This window comes from Triticum dicoccoides, chromosome 1A, assembly GCF_002162155.2.
Source record: "Triticum dicoccoides isolate Atlit2015 ecotype Zavitan chromosome 1A, WEW_v2.0, whole genome shotgun sequence".
Taxonomy (NCBI): domain Eukaryota; kingdom Viridiplantae; phylum Streptophyta; class Magnoliopsida; order Poales; family Poaceae; genus Triticum; species Triticum dicoccoides.
Window position 1 is genome coordinate 565,670,478 of NC_041380.1, and position 20,613 is coordinate 565,691,090.

The window sequence follows — 20,613 nt, forward strand, 5'->3', positions numbered from 1 at the left end:
TCCGGTCCGCTCGCGCCTCTGTTTCCCTCCTCTGACCACTGACGTGGCTCTGGCCGCGCCCGCTGCTGCTTCTCCATCAGCGCCGGCACTGACCATGGCCACCTACGACTTTCTGGCACCTGCGGCGAGCCGGGGAAGGTGAACCAAGTGCCTCATCGAGCCTGACGACGAGATGGAAGCAGAGGAGGCCCAGCTGCGGGGTTCTGCGCTGGTGCTCATCGTCGCCGGCACGCGGCCCACTCTGCTGCCTGGGAACATCGCCGACAGCATCACCTTGGAGTTCCTGGACGTGCCGCCGAGGGCCTTCCAGGTGTCGCTTTACCACGACGGCTTCTTGGTACGCTTCACCGACAACCGCTGGTACGCCACAGTCGCCGCCAAGAACATGCTTCACTTCCATGGCGTCCCCATCCTTGTTCGTCGCTGGACTGGCCTCTCCTTCACATCCTCGCACGTCAACCGCTACAGCGTGCGGTTGTTGCTGGAGGACCTGCCGCCTCAAGCCTGGTCGATTAACCGGGTTCAGCAGATGCTGCCTGAGTGCTTGATCTACCGGGTAGCTACCGAGACGCTGGACAAGGAGGATCTCTCCTACTTTGTGACCACTGCCTGGGTCGAGGACCTCGAGGAGGTGCCCACCGTCGCCACCATGAGCGTGCGCGGTGAGCGCAAGGCCTGCTCCAACCCCCCGGCGCACGTCTCCATGCCGATTGGTTTCGCTGAAGATGGTGTAGATGGCGAGACATGCGCGTGCACCGACCACATCCCGCGGCTGCTCTACCACAGGGTCCTCGTCCATGTCGACTCCGTTGCGTTCTACCCGGCTAGGCCGGCGGCCGCCGCCTGGCGGTGTGGGCCGCGTGGCGAACCTGACGACCATGACGATGGGCCGCCGCCTAAGGAGCACCCAATGCCTTGGGCTCGTGGCTTCACCGACGACGACTACCGCCGCTTCCTCGAGTCTCAGTCCATGCCCCTCTCAGATCGCGGCCGGGCCCATGGGCACCAGAATGGTGGCGGCTGTTTCCGCAACTGCACTTCCACTAACTGTGGGCCCCAGGGCGCCTCTGTCCTTGTCGTGCCTGACGCTGCTGGCCAGGTCACGCTCGCCGAGGCGGGCCATGCCGCGCCTGCCGATGCGGACCTGGCTGCACTGGCTGCCCCCGACCTGACAGAGGCTGATGCTTGCCCTTGCAGCGCTGTTGCTGCGGGAGCCCCGTGCATGGACGACGTGCCGGTTGGTGATCTGCATGTTAACGACGTCTCTGACGACGCCGTCCCTGATGCTGCGTCACCACCACACCGCCTGTCTTCGCTTGTCGTCGAGCCTCGGCGTGCTCTGCAGGCTCTGGACGTGTCGGCTCCCGCCAGGCAAGAGGTCGAGGAGGGCCACCACATTGCCCTTCTGATGATTGACGCCCAACCCGATGCCCCTGAACACTTGGAGAGCAGCCTGCGTCTTGCCCCTGAGATGGCCTCCTTGCCGGCTGGCTCTGGCGTCTCTCTGTGGCACCTACCGCTGGATGGAGGTGGACCCGTCGACCGGTCAACATTGCATGCTGCTGACCTGGACGCGGTCGACCAATCGAGCGCCCCGGCGGTTGTGCTCGGCTCCTTGGGCCTCGCCCCGCAGGCCGAGCCCAACGCGCCCGCTTCCAGTTTCGCTGGGCTGGACACGGTGCAGGCCCTCGACGGCTTGGAAAGTTGTCAGTCGCCTCGCCAGATCACGACGCCGCCGCACTCCATCCATGACCTGCTCTGCCGCCTAACATCGCCGATCTCGGCGCCGCTCCTCGCCAGACCACCATCCCCGCCTCCCTCCAAACTCAAGTAGAGCCGTCGCCCCCCGGCGACTGCTACCAGAAGAAGCTCCAGGCTCCAGCACCGCAAGGATGCAATCACTGGAGGAGGAAATGTCTCTCTGCGGATGGCCCGAAGGATCATCGTCGGGAAGAGGGGCCTCGCCATCGCGGAGCCGGGTGAAGAAGAAGAGGAGATCGCTCTCGAAAGGTACAAGCTAACCTTCAAGAAGCCACTGTCTGAGCCGCAGATTCAGGCGCTCACAGCACTGTCGAAAGCGGCTACTGTTAAAAAGGGGAGGAAGGGTCGCCGTGTCTGAATTGCCATGCTAGTTGCAGTCTATGTCGATTTATTGTCATGATTAGTACAAGTATCCTAGTTTGGAATGTTAGAGGCCTAAACTGCCCAGCTCGCCGTGGGGTGGTCCGTGATGTTGTTTCCAAGCACAAACCGGCGATTATCTATTTGCAAGAGTCAAAATTAGCTCATGTCGATCAACTGTTGGTAAAGCAAGTTTGTGGTTCTAATTGTTCTGAATTTCTGTACTCGCCTGCACCGGGAACCAAAGGGGGCATCATCATGGCTTGGGATCCAGCCCTGGTTGATGTTGACTTGCAGGAGTGCCACCGCTCCTTTTTAGCTGTTGATTGTTGTTGGAAATTGACTGGGATAAAATTCAGAGTTGTGACTGTCTATGGACCACAATCTGACTCAGACAAGCTGAAATTCCTTGAAGACTTGAGACCTCTTTCCTCCTCTGCTTTGCCGTGTATTTTTGCTGGGGATTTTAACTTGATTGCTGATGCTGCTGATAAAAGTAATTTGAACTTGAATAGGAGAATGATGGCTGCTTTCAGGAGATTCATCAATGAGCTTGAGCTTAGAGATTTGTACTTGCACGGGAGAAAATATACCTGGACGAATGAGCAGCAAAATGCAACCAAAGTGAAACTTGACAGAGTACTATACAGTGGTGATTGGATGGCTGTTCACCCTAACTGCATTCTTGCTGCCCTGTCGACTGACATTTCAGACCACTGTCCCCTGCTACTCTCCACTAATGCCACCTTCACACCCCCAAGACATTTCAGATTTGATAACTACTGGACTGGATTCGAGGGCTTTCAACACGTGGTGAATGATTGCTGGGCAAAGCCAACCGGATGCTCCGATCCATACCTTGTGTTGCATTGCAAGCTCACCAACACTGCTAGGGCTCTGAAGAAGTGGAGTTCCTCCCACCTTGGCGATCTTAAGCTCAGAGCAGCCATCTCTAGTGAGCTCATTGGAAAGTTGGATGCGGCTATGGACGGAAGAGATCTCACTAGCAGCGAGCGTCGCCTTCGGACATCCCTGAAAATGAATCTTCTGGGCATTGCAGCGATCCAGCGAGCTCACTGGCGGAAAAGGGCTAGAATTGACTGGTTGAAAGACGGTGACGCGAGCACTGAATTTTTTCATGCAAAGGCTTCTACGAGACGGCGTAAGAATCTTATCCTTAGTATTAAGCATAATGGTACGATGGTGACTGGCCAGGATGAAAAGTTGCAAGCTATTTGGGAGCATTTCTCCTCGGTCCTTGGAACTAAGAAACAAAGAGGTTGCTGTCTGAATTTCACTGAATTGGGCATAAACCAAAAAGATCTCTCGGGTCTGGAGTGCCCCTTCACTAAGCAGGAAGTTAAGGCTGCAATTATGGACCTAAACCCAAGAAAAGCCCCTGGGCCTGATGGATTCACGGCACTGTTCTTCCAAAAGTGTTGGGACATTGTAAAAGGGGATGTCATGCTGGCGATCAAGGCTTTTGAGTGTTGCAATGTCCGAAACCTTGCTAGTCTTAACAATGCAATCATCATTCTCATCGCCAAGGGAGCAGATGCGGAAGAGGCTAAAGACTATAGGCCTATTAGTCTGCTCTCCTTCTTTGCGAAGATTATCATGAAGGTCCTTGCAAGAAGATTGCAACCAATGATGAAAGACCTGGTGCTTCCTTCGCAGAGTGCATTCATCAAGGGCAGAGCAATCCACGACAATTTTGTCTTTGTTAAAGGAATGGTCAGATCGCTATACCTGAAGAAAATCCCTTCTGTGATGCTGAAACTGGATATTGAAAAGGCGTTTGATAGTGTCTCATGGGAGTTCCTGATTGAGGTCCTCACCGCGGAAGGTTTTGGACAAAAGTGGAGAAACTGGATTGTTGCGATGCTTGCTTCTTCTTCCACTCGGGTTCTTGTCAATGGCGAGCTTTCTGAGAAAATTTTCCATCACAAGGGCCTTAGGCAGGGTGACCCACTTTCACCGCTGCTTTTCGTCCTTGTCATGGACTTGCTTGATGCAATGGTGCGTACAACGGTGCAAGTTGGCGTGCTGGCCCCTTTTGGCCGCTGCATACCTAACCTCAAAATCTCATTATATGCAGATGATGTGATGATGTTTGTCAGGCCAACTACCCATGAGATCACTGCATCCAAAGCTATTCTAGATGCCTTTGACAACGCAAGCGGCCTAAGGACAAACTTTCTCAAGAGCAGCTTCTGCCACATTCGTTGTGATGACATCAATCTCCTGGAGCTTGCTGCGTACTTGGGTATGCCTCTTAGCTATTCTCGCCTGCAAAGAGTGCATTACCAGCCAGTTTTTGATAAACTCCACCGCAACACTTCCGGGTGGAACAAGCTCAACTTGCCCACGGCTGGGAGGCTGGCTCTTGTCACCTTGGTGCTTTATGCACTTCCATTATTTCAGATCATGGCCATTGACCCGCCTAGTTGGGCTGTCAAGAAATTTGATAAGTGCTGTCGTGGTTTCTTGTGGGCGAACAAGGATATTGCAACTGGAGGAAAATGCTTGGTGAATTGGAAGCAGGTCTGTCTCCCAAAAAAACTTGGTGGCCTTGGTATCCCATGTTTGAATCAAAAAAGTGTCGCGATGAGATGTAGATGCCTATGGCTCTCCTGGATGGACACTTCAAAACCTTGGGTTGGCTTGTCGCTCCCTGTGGACAGATGTGTTCGTTCATTATTTGAGGCTTCGGTGGATTTCTCCATTGGAGATGGGGGCCTAACTCAGTTCTGGACTGACCCTTGGCATAATAGGGAAAGCTTCTGCACAAAATTCCCAGATTTGTTCAAGCAATGCACTCTCAAAACTATAAGTGTCAAGGCTGCTGTAATGGGTGACAAATGGATGAGACACTTCAAAGCCAACCTCTCGGCTGCCTCCATCGACCAGTTCTCGAGCCTATGGAATGTTGTGCAGCACACCCACCTCATCCCGGACCAGCCTGACTCCTTGACCTGGCGATGGACAGCTAATGGTACTTCCTCGGCTGCTTCTGCTTCTGCTGCCATGCTGTCGGCACAGATCAAGCCGCTCTTCGCCAAACTTGCCTGGAGCTCGGACGCGCCGCTAAAATGTCAATTTTTTGTGTGGCTCGCGGCTCAAGGAAAGTGTTTAACCGCTGATAACCTAGCTAAGAGAGGCTGGCCACATAACCCACCTGCTTCTTGTGCTTGCAAGCTCCTGAAAGTGCCTCCCACCTCCTTTCAGTTTGCCCCTACGCCAAGGAGATTTGGCACTTAGCAATCAGTAAGCTGGGCCTCCCCCAGAGCCTGAATATAAATGGCAATGAAGACATGATAGACTGGTGGCAACGCTCTTCTTAGGGTATGAACAAGGAGACGACAAAGTCGTGGAGATCAGTCATGGCCCTCGTATGGTGGATTCTATGGAAGGAGAGAAACGAAAGAATTTTCAGGAACACGTCGTGTACCTCTGCAAGGCTGTTCGAAAAAATTCAGTTAGAGGCCCAGGACTGGGTTGATGCTGGACGGCGACGTGTCTTGGCAATAGTAGAGAGACCTCTAGAGCTAGACTAATGTGATGTGTTGTTCTTCCCCCTTCCTTCTCTGTAATCTTGCTTTGTAACATTTTTTTTCCGTCTATGCGCAATGAAAAGCAGTGGCCCTGCCTTTTTGTCAAAAATAATAATTAAACATGCGAAACAGCTGGAGTTCTCTTCTCAAACATGAAAACCAACCACATTGGTACGTAATATCTCTCGGTCGACGATATGGCATCAATTGCCGGGATCTAGGACCTTGAACTGAACAAATGATGGAACTCTCCCCGCGATGTACCTACTCGCAACCTCCACGGCTCTACGGGCACCTACGAGGATTGTCTTTCTCGCTGACGAGAATTGGCAAATCCTTGTTGAAGTGGGGCATTTGCTAGTGGTGCCCAAACTCCCATCATAGTTATAGATCGGGTCCAAAGTCAGGCGCTCGAGTGAAGGAGCGTTCTCGAGGATGAAGGTCGTGAGCTTGACCAGGCTCTTGGATGCACAGAATCCCGCAATGTCCACCTGCCGGAGGCGGTCATGTTGGCGCTCCAACTTCCGCCTCAAATACTTGTCATTGTCATCTACCACATCGAGATCGAGCTTAAGGGCACCATACTCTATCTGCATATACAGAGATATGTATGTTCAACATTCATCATTATTTTCATTGTTCTGGTAAACTAATGTATCATAATAACTGGTAGGTAGCTCCAAGAGATGATACTGACTTACACGCAGGATGAAGGACTCCAAGACAGGAGAAGCGTCAAGAAAAGAAACAAAAGAGAAGACATCATAGCTTGGGCAAAAGGCTGGCAATGCTGGTCGTCGGAGTTCGATGTCCAACCTCCTGAGCTGGAGGAGCTTGGAAGGCATGATTGAAATGTTGACAGTCTAAGGAATGACAAATAAAAAGGTTAGTCATGTGTTTCATTCAACATTAAATAGCACATCTAATATGATCATTACGGTGTCAAAACACACAAAAATACCTCAGTAGGAGAGCATAGGGCAAGGCTCTCAACATTTCTTGCGACGGATGGAAGCCAAGCATGAGCGTAAGAGAGAAGAATCCATGAATAATTTACATCCTTAAGCTGAGAAGAATCTTTGACCAAGATTTCTGAAAGGGTCTCAATACCATGATTACGACCACAAAGAAGGAAGCGGAGATTTGGAGCATTGATCTCTACCATCTTCAACCCCCTGCAACCTATAATACTGAGGGAATTGAGTTTTTGCATTGTATAAGGTATTCACAAGCAAACTATCCCACTACAATGGTAGAGGTCAATCCGCTCTAGGGCACATGATTGTGAGAGCAAGTGCCCTAATCCTTCCTCGGTAGTATGGACAAGAGTCAAATTTAAACTTGTCAATCTTCTCAGGAGGCCAAGTGTTGACATTGGATGAAAATCGCTACGGAAGAGGCAAAGATATTGGATTGAACTTGCAGCTGCCTCATCCGACAAAACCGAATAAGGGAAACTATAGTTTTCGAGTGACGGGGGTGCAGCCAAGTTAAGTTCTTTAATCCCTGACTTAACTGTGATTTGGAGCCACCTGTCTAGGCAAGAGGCCTTGATATAGTTCCTGCAAGGGGCATAGTCAAGTTCAAGTGTCTCCACCTGAACCCCATTGTTGTGATGGTTTTCAAGAATTTGGTTAACTTTGTCAATGAAATATGTTTCTCTTTCCTCTAATTTCATGTCAGTCAACCCAAGTGTATGACAGTTGAGTATGAGCTTGGAGTAGCTTCTCCATGAATGAAGAAATCCACTGGACACACAGGCAGCACGAGCAGCGTCTTGCACTAGCAAGAGGGAGTGTATATGGCCTAAAATGTCCTGCGGAACCAAGTGTGATAGGTTTCAACAGTTAGATAGGCAATACAACAGAATCAGAATCGAATTAGTATAGTTAATAAACTAGTGCATGTAGAATTGTACTTTGTATCAAGACGTGCAACTAATGGATGAACATAGTCAACCAATACATCTAACCGTGTACTCTAATGTGAGAACGAAGCCGTGTATGTAACTTTTGTTGGCCAATTTAATTACCATGTGCAGGAACCTGATTTCTTATGCCAACATAACATACACATGCTGACATGCCTACATGGTTACAGTTTACCAGGCATTACATTGAGAAATTACAAGCAAGCGGGTCGATCTGCTCGATCCTGTTTATACTTGGCTGCCAGGAGCGACATACATACCTGTGGGAGATCCTCAAAGACAACTGTTGGCAGGTTGCGCCGTTTTTTTCCAGCTGGTGAAGCCTCTGGTTCAGTATCTGCAACAGGGAGGAGCTTCTGTTCTGAGTATGTCTTCAGAGTTTTGCTGATGCAACGCCCGGTCACGAAGGATATCATGAAAATTTTCAGTTTAGCGCCCGACGGCGTCATGGATCTGAGATGCGTTGGAGAGAGTACGTACTTGCAGGCGGGTGAGCAGCGAGCGGCGCCGTCATGGATCGCCGTGGATCGGGACGGAGGACCTGGCGGGTGCTGACGGCCAGGGGAGCCGGACATGGTGAATTGGCGATCTCCTCGTACTACTTGGGAAGCTGTGTTTTACCGAAAAAGGCTCTCACCCTGCTTTATATATAAAGCAAAAGCCCAAGCCAACATCCAACAAGGTTCAAGACCACAAACACACACACACACGCAAGTTCCAGACAAATAAGCAGTGAGAGGGTTAATGCTGAGGGCACAGCTCAACAAGCCCCTAAAAGAAAACAAAAAGGCACACGCGCCAGGAGTGACCCAGCATCTAGTCGGGCTCCGGGGGTGGCGGGGGAAGCGGGGGCGCCAAGCGGAAGGCCATCGATCGAAGGTCGGCGAGGAGGGTGCTGATGACGTCCCAGTCCTGTGGGCGGCTAAGCTGCCGCCAGAGCTACAAGTACCCACACAATTTAAAGATGGAGTCAGTAGCACGCCGAAGAGGCACCTTATGTATGGCAAGTTTATTGCGAACAGTCCACAGCGTCCAGGCAAGGATCCCCACGCAAAGCCATCTAATATGCCTGTAGCGAGGGGGTGAGGCCTGAATTTTCGCAAGCAGGTCAGGGACGTTAGTGTTGCACCACTGGCCCCCAACCGTTTCGCGGAAACAGGACCAAAGGAACTGTGCCGTGTAGCACGAGAAGAAGATGTGGTTGGCATCCTCTACCGTGCCGCACATGGGGCACATCCCATCTCCAGGTCCGTGATGTTTAAGGACCTCAACGCCGGACGGGAGGCGGCCGCAGATCCATTGCCACAGGAAGATCCTGATCTTCAGGGGCAGGCGGATGTCCCAAATCAAACTGAAGGGCTCCGGGGCCGTCGATGGGGCGATAGCCGCGTAGAGGGATCTGGTGGAGAAGCAACCGGAGGGTTCCAGTCGCCAAGAGATGGCGTCCGGGGAGTCGACAACGTCTATAGGGAGGAGGGCGATGTCCTGGAGGAGGGCATCCCAAGCCGCAACCTCAAGGGGGCCACAGGGGCGGCGGAAAGCGAGGCGCCCTAAGTTAATAAGGGCCGTCTCGACAGATACCCGAGGGTCAACAACGATGTCGAAGAGGACTGGAAATCGAGCGGCTAGGGGGGTGTCGCCAAGCCACCTATCAAGCCAGAACAGGGTCGAGGACCCAGTACCCACCGAGATGGATGTGCCAATGCGCAAAACAGGCAGCAGCTGGACGACGGCTTGCCAAAACTGGGAGCCGCCTGAGCGCTGACAAAATGCGAGAGGTTGTCCACGTAGGTACTTGTTCTGGATTATAGTAAGCCAGAGACCTCCATCTCCATTGGCAATGTGCCAAAGCCGACGGGTCAGGAGGGCAATGTTCATGCGCCGGGAGGACAAAATCCCAAGACCGCCCTGGTCCTTGGGTTTGCATATATCTGGCCAGCTGACCATGTGGTACTTCTGCTTATCCCCCTCCCCAGCCCAGTAGAATCTGGATTGGTATTTGGCGATCTCTTGGTGTAGGGTTTCATGGAGGCTGTAAAAGCTCATGAGGAACCAAAGGAGGCTAGCAAGCGAAGAGTTGATAAGGATCACGCGAGCCACCTTCGACAGCCAGCGCCCTTTCCAGGGCTCAACGCGATGTTGCATACGGGTCACCGTGGGGCGAAGATCAGCCACGGTGAGGCGCGAATCACTAATGGGGATCCCCAGATAGGTCGTGGGGAAAGAACCCAGCCGACAGTTTAGTCGGTCAGCAATAGCCTGTGCTTCCTCCAAGGGGTACCCGAGGACCATCACTTCGCTCTTATCGAAGTTGATGGTTAGGCCCGACATTTGTTGGAAGCACAGGAGGAGGAACTTCAGGTTAGTAATATCTAGTGCGGATCCCTCAACCATTATAATGGTATCATCCGCATATTGAAGGAGGGAGACCCCTCCCCCTTCGACTAGGTGGGGAACTAAGCCGCCGATATGACCAACAGCCCTGGCCTTATCCAAGATGGATGCCATGGCATCGACCACCATGTTGAACAAGAACGGTGAGAAGGGGTCACCCTGACGGACCCCACAAAGGGTGGGGAAGTAGGGCCCAATGTCACCGTTGATGTTCACCGCGGTCTGGCCACAGGAGACAAGCTGCATGATGCGGGTCACCCAACGATCATCGAAGCCCTTGTGAAGCAACACTTCTTGCAGGAATGGCCAGTGTACCGTGTCGTAGGCTTTGTGAAAGTCTAGCTTTAGGAAGACCGCTCGATGGCGTTTTAGACGGACCTCGTGGAGGACCTCGTGGAAAACTAACACTCCATCGAGAATGAATCGGCCTTGTATGAAGGCGGATTGGTTCGGATGGGTAATCGTGTCAGCTAGGAGGGTCACCCTATTGGCGTACCCTTTGGCCAAGATCCGAAAGATCACATTAATCACTGTGATTGGGCGGAACTGGCGAATATCCGAGGCGCCCGCACTACTAGGGAAAAGGCTAGCAGCAGCGCGGGTTTTAGGCCTATCAGCAGCGCGGGTACCCGCGCTACCAATAAGGCGCTACAGCTAACGTATAGCAGTAGCGCTGGTCCACCCGCGCTACTGCTACACAAGTGTTGCAGCAGCGCACTTAAAGGAACCTCGCTGCTGCTAATAGCTATAGCGCGCTTCCCCTGTGCGCGCTACTGCTACAACCGCGCTGCTGCTAACTTTTCTGCACTCGCTACTGCTAATTTTAGTAGTTTTTTGTTTTTTTCGGCATATTTGTTTTGTATTTGAACAGGCTTTATAGAAGAATCTTTAGCACATACAAATGTCATCATGATACACATACAAATGCCTGCGAGACCACAAATGTAATCATAGCATATACATACAAATAGTCTCGTCATAATCATCATCCAACACAAAGTGGTATCTTGTCATCATCTCGAAAATAGCGATACATGCAAGTCTCGAATACTTGCAACTACAACGTCATCCATCTAAACAAAGGTATACGCGAGAAGAGCTATCACTATGAGTGAGAGCGGAACTATGCAGTACATGAGATGGCGGTTACGAGTCCTCTCTCACGCTAGCGTGAACCTCAAGTAACTAGCTTCTCCTTCTTGTCTGCTTTTGAAGCCTTTATGGCTGGCGTCCGAGAACCCATTCACTTGCGCCTGACACTCATGCCACTCGTTGTACACCCCCGGAACCTTCCCTTTGTACACGACATAGCAGTTCCATCTCGCCATCAAGAAACTAGGTACCTGTTAGAGATGCATGTTCATGAAGAGGATGTACAATCATATATATGCAACAGAATATACTAGAGAACACCGAAAAATAAAGGGTTAGCAACTAGATGCAACATACAGTATGCAAATTAATTAACTAGAGGTACGCAGGTCATCATACGCAAACTAACAAAGTAGCGTTACGCAAGTTCGGCAGGGATCATGGACATCACAAAGTTGCATCACTACAAATAGTATACAAGTTCAACCGACACATATCATCATCATCGGCATCATAAATCACTAGAAGTTCCATCCTTCCATATCATCGAGGATGGACCCTAGCTTCTTGAACGGCGTGAGGTCTAGACGTTGCGTGCCTATGCGAGTTCGGACATTAGCTCGCGATATAGGGCCGTGGTGGAACATCCCCTTATCATCGACGACTTCTTTCATGATGATCGTCGCAATGTCGCTTTGGATGCGAAAGAAGTCATCTCTAAGTTTATAATCCGCTTCTCCATGAGATTCTAGCCACTTGTGGATATGATCATCATTTCTGCTTCTCATGCGAAGCTTTTGGTGATCTGTGTTGAACTAATTCATGAGATGGAGGATGTACAATCCATCCTTCTTGCTTGGTTTTGGGACTTGGATGCAGGAGAAGTTAGTTTTATGCGCGAAACCCATCTTCTTGTTCCTTTGTTTCCTGATCTGCATGTGGCCACCTCTAAAGCTGAAGCCTTGGAGAGAATCATCTAGAATATTCATTATGTGGGTGTAGTCTTTTTTCTCGTAGTCTCTGAAAGGGTCAAAATACACGGTGTGGGAGACTTGTGGATAAAGAACGATAAGGACGGCGCGCCCGTTGCTGCGGGGAAAAGACACCTCAAATTATTCCCCATAGAGAGAGAAGGAATGATTGAAATGTATGAAAGGGTTGTTAGAAACTGACTTACTTTGGATGATAAGGCACGAGGACAATTTCCTGGTCCTTATTCTGTACCATGAAGTTTTGGAGGTAGTCCCTAGCAGTTTCACGCTCAAAGTCGCCGAGACTCAAGAAAGACTCGTGCATGTAGTGCGGATCCGCCACACAGATTTGCGAGACTTCTTCACTGTTCATGACAGAGCTCATATGTAGCGCAAAAAGGCGGGCGATTGTAAAATCGAGCCGCCTTGTCAGAAACATCTCAAAGATATGGTCAAACCGCAGGAAGAACACCTCCGCGGGCCGTGTCTCGACGCAGCACTTCCCCTCAGGCACACGAGCCGCGTATGTCGGATATCCTGGATCCTTTGAGGCTAGTAGGCTTTTCTCAGTCGACAACACATGGTCGTGCAGTCTCCTGAGATCCCCTGATAGTGCGTCCAGTGGTTTCGGCGGTAGCATCGGCTCGCCCGTGAGATGGAACATGGCCGCACCTTTCACGGGTACACGCTCTTCAGAATGCATCGTTTGGCTGCTATGTGCTCTGGCTTGTTTGGAGGCAGCTATCTTCCCCGATCTCTTTCTCTCCTTTTTCTTGGGCACACCTTCTGGACCCTTCCTTAACCCCTGCCCAAGTGTTCCCGGGCTAAGTACTGTACGACCCTCGCGCTGGGATAGTTGAGCCTGTGTTGAGGCGGCATCTTCAGGCGTGTCCTGTGAGGATTTCATGAAGAGAGACTTTTTGCAATCCCTGCTACGACCGTCCTACCCGGGCATATCATCCATATCCTCATTAGCAAGCTGATAGCCCGATTCGTCATATGGTTGACTCATCAATTCTATGTCACAGTCATACGCGTTTGTATTGAGGAAATCCATAGGGTCGACCTCCGTCTCATCTGTTGGGGAACGTTGCAGAAAACAAAAAAAATTCCTACGTTTTCACCAAGATCCATCTATGAGTTCATCTAGCAATGAGTGATCGGATGCATCTACATACCTTTGTAGATCGCAAGCGGAAGCGTTCAAAGAACGGGGATGAGGGAGTCGTACTCGTCGTGATCCAAATCACCGGAGATCCTAGCACCGAACGGATGGCACCTCCGCGTTCAACACACGTACGGTCAGCGTGACGTCTCCTCCTTCTTGATCCAGCAAGGGGGAAGGAGAGGTTGATGAAGATCCAGCAGCACGATGGCGTGGTGGTGGATGCAGCAGTCACCGCAGCAGGGCTTCGCCGTTCTTCTGCGAGAGGGAGAGGTGTAGCAGGGGAGAGGGAGGCGCCAAGACTTCAGGGTGCGGCTGCCCTCCCTCCCCCCCTTTATATAGGCCCCCTAGGGGGTGCGCCGGCCCTAGGAGATGGGATCTCCTAGGGGGGCGACGGCCAAGGGGGAGGAGTGCCCCCCAAGGCAAGTGGAGGCGCCCCCTCCCCTAGGGTTCCCAACCCTAGGCGCATGGGGGGGCCAAGGGGGGGCACACCAGCCCACTATGGGCTGGTTCCCTCCCCACTTCAGCCCATGGGGCCCTCCGAGATGGGTGGCCCCACCCGGTGGACCCCCGGGACCCTTCCGGTGGTCCCGGTACAATACCGTTGACCCCGAAACTCTCCCGATGGCCGAAACTGCACTTCGTATATATAATTCTTCACCTCCGGACCATTCCGGAACTCTTCGTGACATCCGGGATCTCATCCGGGACTCCGAACAACTTTCGGATTACTGCATACTCATATCCATACAACCCTAGTGTCACCGAACCTTAAGTGTGTAGACCCTACGGGTTCGGGAGACATGTAGACATGATCGAGACGACTCTCCGGTCAATAACCAACAACGGGATCTGGATACCCATGTTGGCTCCCACATGCTCCTCGATGATCTCATCGGATGAACCATGATGTCGAGGATTCAAGCAACCCCGTATACAATTCCCTTTGTCAATCAGTATGTTACTTGCCCGAGATTCGATCGTCGGTATCCCAATACCTTATTCAATCTCGTTACCGGCAAGTCACTTTACTCGTACCGTAATGCATGGTCCCGTGACCAGACACTTGGTCACTTTGAGCTCATTATGATGATGCATTACCGAGTGGGCCCAGAGATACCTCTCCGTCATATGGAGTGACAAATCCCAGTCTTGATCCGTGTCAACCCAACAGATACTTTCGGAGATACCCATAGTATACCTTTATAGTCACCCAGTTACGTTGTGACGTTTGGTACACCCAAAGCACTCCTACGGTATCCGGGAGTTACACGATCTCATGGTCTAAGGAAAAGATACTTGACATTGGAAAAACTCTAGCAAACGAACTATATGATCTTGTGCTATGTTTAGGATTGGGTCTTGTCCATCACATCATTCTCCTAATGATGTGATCTCGTTATCAATGACATCCAATGTCCATAGTCAGGAAACCATGACTATCTGTTGATCAACGAGCTAGTCAACTAGAGGCTTACTAGGGACATGTTGGTGTCTATGTATTCACACATGTATTACGATTTCCGGATAACACAATTATAGCATGAATAAAAGACAATTATCATGAACAAGGAAATATAATAATAATCCTTTTATTATTGCCTCTAGGGCATATTTCCAACAGTCTCCCACTTGCACTAGAGTCAATAATCTAGTTACATTGTGATGAATCGAACACCCATGGAATTCTGGTGTTGATCATGTTTTGCTCTAGGGAGAGGTTTAGTTAACGGATCTGCTACATTCAGGTCCGTATGTACTTTACAAATATCTATGTCTCCATCTTGAACATTTTCACGAATGGAGTTGAAGCGACGCTTGATGTGCCTGGTCTTCTTGTGAAACCTGGGCTTCTTGGCAAGTGCAATAGCTCCAGTGTTGTCACAGAAGAGTTTGATCGGCCCCGACACATTGGGTATGACTCCTAGGTCGGTAATGAACTCCTTCACCCAAATTGCTTCATGCGCTGCCTCCGAGGCTGCCATGTACTCTGCTTCACATGTAGATCCCGCCATGACACTCTGCTTGCAACTGCACCAGCTTACTGCCCCACCATTCAAAATATACACGTATCCGGTTTGTGACTTAGAGTCATCCAGATCTGTGTCGATGCTAGCGTCGACGTAACCCTTTACGACGAGCTCTTCGTCACCTCCATAAACGAGAAACATTTCCTTAGTCCTTTTCAGGTACTTCAGGATATTCTTGACCGCTGTCCAGTGTTCCTTGCCGGGATTACTTTGGTACCTACCTACCAAACTTACGGCAAGGTTTACATCAGGTCTGGTACACAGCATGGCATACATAATAGACCCTATGGCTGAGGCATAGGGGATGACACTCATCTCTTCTATATCTTCTGCCGTGGTCAGACAATTAGCTGAGCTCAATTTCACACCTTGCAACATAGGCAAGAACCCCTTCTTAGACTGATCCATATTGAACTTCTTCAATATCTTATCAAGGTATGTGCTTTGTGAAAGACCTATGAGGCGTCTTGATCTATCTCTATAGATCTTGATGCCTAATATATAAGCAGCTTCTCCAAGGTCCTTCATTGAAAAACTCTTATTCAAGTAGGCCTTAATGCTGTCCAAAAGCTCTATATCATTTCCCATCAAAAGTATGTCATCTACATATAATATGAGAAATGCTACAGAGCTCCCACTCACTTTCTTGTAAACGCAGGCTTCTCCATAAGTCTGCATAAACCCAAACGCTTTGATCATCTCATCAAAGCGAATGTTCCAACTCCGAGATGCTTGCACCAGCCCATAAATCGAGCGTTGGAGCTTGCACACCTTGTCAGCATTCTTAGGATCGACAAAACCTTCCAGCTGCATCATATACAATTCTTCCTTAAGGAAACCATTAAGGAATGCCGTTTTGACGTCCATTTGCCATATCTCATAATCATAGAATGCGGCAATTGCTAACATGATTCGGATGGACTTCAGCTTCGCTACAGGTGAGAAAGTCTCATCGTAGTCAACACCTTGAACTTGTCTATAACCCTTAGCGACAAGCCGAGCTTTGTAGATGGTCACATTACCATCCACGTCTGTCTTATTCTTAAAGATCCATTTATTTTCTATGGCTCGCCGCTCAACGGGCAAGTCAGTCAAAGTCCATACTTCGTTTTCATACATGGATCCTATCTCGGATTTCATGGCTTCCAGCCATTTGTCGGAATCCGGACCCGCCATCGCTTCTTTATAGTTTGAAGGTTCACCGTTGTCTAACAACATGATTTCCAAGACAGGGTTGCCGTACCACTCTGGTGCGGAACTTGTCCTTGTGGACCTTCGAATTTCAGTAGGAGCTTGATCAGAAGTATCTTGATCATCATCATTAACTTCCTCTCTAATTGGTGCAGGCAACACAGGAACATTTTCCTGAGTTGCGCCACTTTCCGGTTCAAGAGGTAATACTTCATCAAGTTCTACTTTCCTCCCACTTACTTCTTTCGAGAGAAACTCCTTCTCTAGAAAGGATCCATTCTTGGCAACAAAGATCTTGCCTTCGGATCTGAGGTAGATGGTATACCCAATAGTTTCTTTAGGGTATCCTATGAAGACGCATTTTTCCGACTTGGGTTCGAGCTTTTCAGGTTGAAGTTTCTTGACATAAGCATCGCATCCCCAAACTTTTAGAAACGACAGCTTAGGTTTCTTCCCAAACCATAATTTATACGGTGTCGTCTCAACGGATTTCGACGGAGCCCTATTTAAAGTGAATGCGGCAGTCTCTAAAGCATAGCCCCAAAATGATAGCGGTAAATCGGTAAGAGACATCATAGATCGCACCATATCTAATAGAGTGCGATTACGACGTTCGGACACACCATTACGCTGAGGTGTTCCAGGCGGCGCGAGTTGTGAAACTATTCCACATTTTCTTAAGTGTGTGCCAAATTCGTGACTCAAGTATTCTCCCCCACGATCTGATCACGAGAACTTGATTTTCCTGTCACGTTGATTCTCAACCTCACTCTAAAATTCCTTGAACTTTTCAAAGGTCTCAGACTTGTGTTTCATTAAATAGACATACCCATATCTACTCAAGTCATCAGTGAGGGTGAGAACATAACGATAGCCACCACGAGCCTCAACACTCATTGGACCGCACACATCAGTATGTATGATTTCCAATAAGTTGGTTGCTCGCTCCATTGTTCCTGAGAACGGAGTCTTGGTCATTTTACCCATGAGGCATGGTTCGCACGTGTCAAATTATTCATAATCAAGAGACTCTAAAAGTCCATCTGCATGGAGCTTCTTCATGCGTTTGACACCTATGTGACCAAGGCGGCAGTGCCACAAGTATGTGGGACTATCATTATCAACCTTACATCTTTTGGTATTCACACTATGAATATGTGTAGCATTACGCTCGAGATTCATTAAGAATAAACCATTCACCATCGGAGCATGACCATAAAACATATCTCTCATATAAATATAACAACCATTATTCTCGGATTTAAATGAGTAGCCATCTCGAATTAAACGAGATCCTGATACAATGTTCATGCTCAAAGCTGGCACTAAATAACAATTATTGAGGTTTAAAACTAATCCCGTAGGTAAATGTAGAGGTAGCATGCCGACGGCGATCACATCGACCTTGGAACCATTCCCGACGCGCATCGTCACCTCGTCCTTCGCCAGTCTCCGCTTATTCCGCAGCTCCTGCTTTGAGTTACAAATGTGAGCAACTGCACTAGTATCAAATACCCAGGAGCTACTACGAGTACTGGTAAGGTACACATCAATTACATTTATATCACATATACCTTTCGTGATGCCGGCCTTCTTGTCCGCTAAGTATTTGGGGCAGTTCTGCTTCCAGTGACCACTTCCCTTGCAATAAAAGCACTCAGTCTCGGGCTTGGGTCCATTCTTTGGCTTCTTCCCGGCAGCTTGCTTACCGGGCGCGGCAACTCCCTTGCCGTCCTTCTTGAAGTTCTTCTTACCCTTGCCTTTCTTGAACTTAGTGGTTTTATTCACCATCAACACTTGATGTTCCTTTTTGACTTCTACCTCAGCTGATTTCAGCATTGCAAATACTTCAGGAATGGTCTTTTCCATCCCCTGCATATTGAAGTTCATCACAAAGCTCTTGTAGCTCGGTGGAAGCAACTGAAGGATTCTGTCAATGACCACGTCATCTGGGAGATTAACTCCCAGCTGAGTCAAGCGGTTATGTAACCCAGACATAGTGAGTATGTGCTCACTGACAGAACTGTTTTCCTCCATCGTACAGCTGAAGAATTTGTCAGAGAGTTCATATCTCTCGACCCGGGCATGAGCTTGAAAAACCATTTTCAGCTCTTCGAACATCTCATATGCTCCGTGTCTCTCAAAACGCTTTTGGAGCCCCGGTTCTAAGCTGTAAAGCATGCCACACTGATCGAGGGAGTAATCACCGGTACGTGTCTGCCAAGCGTTCATAACGTCTTGTTCTGTAGGGAGAGCAGGTGCTTCACCTAGCGGTTCTTGTAGGACATAATCTTTCTTGGCAGCTATGAGGATGATCCACAGGTTCCGGACCCAGTCCGTATAGTTGCTGCCATCGTCTTTCAACTTGGTTTTCTCTAGGAACGCGTTGAAGTTGAGGACAATGTTGGCCATTCGATCTACAATGCATGTTGTAAAGATTTTAGACTAAGTTCATGATAATTAAGTTCATCTAATCAAATTATTCAATGAACTCCCACTTAGATAGACATCCCTCCAGTCATCTAAGTATAACATGATCCGAGTTGACTAGGCCGTGTCCGATCATCACGTGAGACGGACTAGTCAACATCGGTGAACATCTTCATGTTGATCGTATCATGCTCGACCTTTCGGTCTTCTGTGTTCCGAGGCCATGTCTGTACATGCTAGGCTCGTCAAGTCAACCTAAGTGTTTGCATGTGTAAATCTGTCTTACACCCGTTGTATGTGAACGTTGGAATCTATCACACCCGATCATCACGTGGTGCTTCGAAACAACGAACCGTCGCAATGGTGCACAGTTAGGGGAAACACTTTCTTGAAATTATTATGAGGGATCATCTTATTTACTACCGTCGTTCTAAGTAAACAAGATGCAAAAAAACATGATAAACATCACATGCAATCAAATAATAGTGACATGATATGGCCAGTATCATATAGCTTCCTTTGATCTCCATCTTGGGGCTCCATGATCATCTTGTCACCGGCATGACACCATGATCTCCATCATCATGATCTCCATCATCGTGTCTCCATGAAGTTGCTCGCCAACTATTACTTCTACTACTATGGCTAACGCGTTTAGCAATAAGTAAAGTAATTTACATGGCGTTTCTCAATGACACGCATGTCATACAAAAAATAAAGACAACTCCTATGGCTCCTGCCGGTTGTCATACTCATCGACATGCAAGTCGTGATTCCTATTACAAGAACATGATCTCATACATCACATATATCATTCATCATTCATCACAACTTTGGCCATATCACATCACAGAACACTTGCTGCAAAAACAAGTTAGACGTCCTCTAATTGTTTTTGCAAGTTTTACGTGGCTGCAAGAGGGTTCTAGCAAGAACATTTTCTTACCTACGTTAAAGCCACAACGTGATTTGTCAACTTCTATTTACCCTTCATAAGGACCCTTTTCATCAAATCCGCTCCAACTAAAGTGGGAGAGACAGACACCCGCCAGCCACCTTATGCAACTAGTGCATGTCAGTCGGTGGAACCGGTCTCACGTAAGCGTATGTGTAAGGTTGGTCCGGGCCGCTTCATCCCACAATACCGCTGAAGCAAAATAAGACTAGTAGCGGCAAGAAAGTTGACAACATCTACGCCCACAACAAATTGTGTTCTACTCGTGCAAAGAGAACTACGCATAGACCTAGCTCATGATGCCACTGTTGGGGAATGTTGCAGAAAACAAAAAAATTTCCTACGTTTTCACCAAGATCCATCTATGAGTTCATCTAGCAACAAGTGATCGGATGCATCTACATACCTTTGTAGATCGCGAGCGGAAGCGTTCAAAGAACGGGGATGAGGGAGTCGTACTCGTCGTGATCCAAATCACCGGAGATCCTAGCGCCGAACGGACGGCACCTCCGCGTTCAACACACGTACGGTCAGCGTGACGTCTCCTCCTTCTTGATCCAGCAAGGGGGAAGGAGAGGTTGATGAAGATCCAGCAGCACGATGGCGTGGTGGTGGATGCAGCAGTCACCGCAGCAGGGCTTCGCCGTTCTTCTGCGAGAGGGAGAGGTGTAGCAGGGGAGAGGGAGGCGCCAAGACTTCAGGGTGCGGCTGCCCTCCCTCCCCCCTTTATATAGGCGCCCTAGGGGGGTGCACCGGCCCTAGGAGACGGGATCTCCTAGG

The 20,613-nt window shown here is 49.4% G+C and overlaps 2 protein-coding genes and 1 pseudogene across 5 annotated transcripts; all 3 read right to left on the minus strand.

Annotated features, from left to right (window-relative positions):
• Window positions 1-5,802: 5,802 nt before the first annotated feature.
• LOC119291098 lies at window positions 5,803-6,521 on the minus strand. Its single transcript, XM_037569814.1, has 2 exons — window positions 6,377-6,521; window positions 5,803-6,265 (listed from the first exon to the last, which is right to left on the minus strand). Exons 1-2 carry the CDS (start codon window positions 6,518-6,520, stop codon window positions 5,879-5,881), a joined length of 531 nt encoding a protein of 176 aa, XP_037425711.1. The 5' UTR covers window position 6,521; the 3' UTR covers window positions 5,803-5,878.
• A 126-nt stretch (window positions 6,522-6,647) lies between these two features.
• Window positions 6,648-8,210, minus strand: LOC119291072. 4 transcript variants are annotated; one of them, XR_005142200.1, is made up of 3 exons: window positions 8,086-8,210; window positions 7,866-7,942; window positions 6,648-6,857 (listed from the first exon to the last, which is right to left on the minus strand). XR_005142200.1 is itself a non-coding variant. In XM_037569802.1 (3 exons), the coding sequence occupies exons 1-3, from the start codon at window positions 8,178-8,180 to the stop codon at window positions 6,843-6,845; spliced, it is 234 nt and encodes a 77-aa protein (XP_037425699.1). In that variant the 5' UTR covers window positions 8,181-8,210; the 3' UTR covers window positions 6,648-6,842. The 4 variants fall into 4 exon arrangements, 3 of the variants coding, with proteins under 3 accessions (XP_037425699.1, XP_037425692.1, XP_037425686.1); XM_037569802.1 differs by having other exon boundaries at window positions 7,866-7,989; XM_037569795.1 differs by lacking the exon at window positions 6,648-6,857 and adding an exon at window positions 6,873-7,491.
• Window positions 8,211-8,271: 61 nt separating this feature from the next.
• The window catches only part of LOC119355466, a 23,343-nt pseudogene continuing 11,001 nt past the window's right edge, over window positions 8,272-20,613 (minus strand).

What these genes read in the sequence shown, in the direction of transcription:
- LOC119291098 (XM_037569814.1), bottom strand. Translation starts at nt 6,520, where the DNA reads ATGCCTTCCAAGCTCCTCCAGCTCAGGAGGTTGGACATCGAACTCCGA. An exon ending in TGGAGTCCTTCATCCTGCGT is followed by an intron (nt 6,266 to 6,376) that starts GTAAGTCAGTAT and finishes CTGTATATGCAG; the next exon opens with ATAGAGTATGGTGCCCTTAA.
- LOC119291072 (XM_037569789.1), bottom strand. Translation starts at nt 8,180, where the DNA reads ATGTCCGGCTCCCCTGGCCGTCAGCACCCGCCAGGTCCTCCGTCCCGA. An exon ending in CGCTGCTCACCCGCCTGCAA is followed by an intron (nt 7,990 to 8,085) that starts GTACGTACTCTC and finishes GCGTTGCATCAG; the next exon opens with CAAAACTCTGAAGACATACT. An exon ending in TCTTTGAGGATCTCCCACAG is followed by an intron (nt 7,492 to 7,865) that starts GTATGTATGTCG and finishes TTGGTTCCGCAG; the next exon opens with GACATTTTAGGCCATATACA.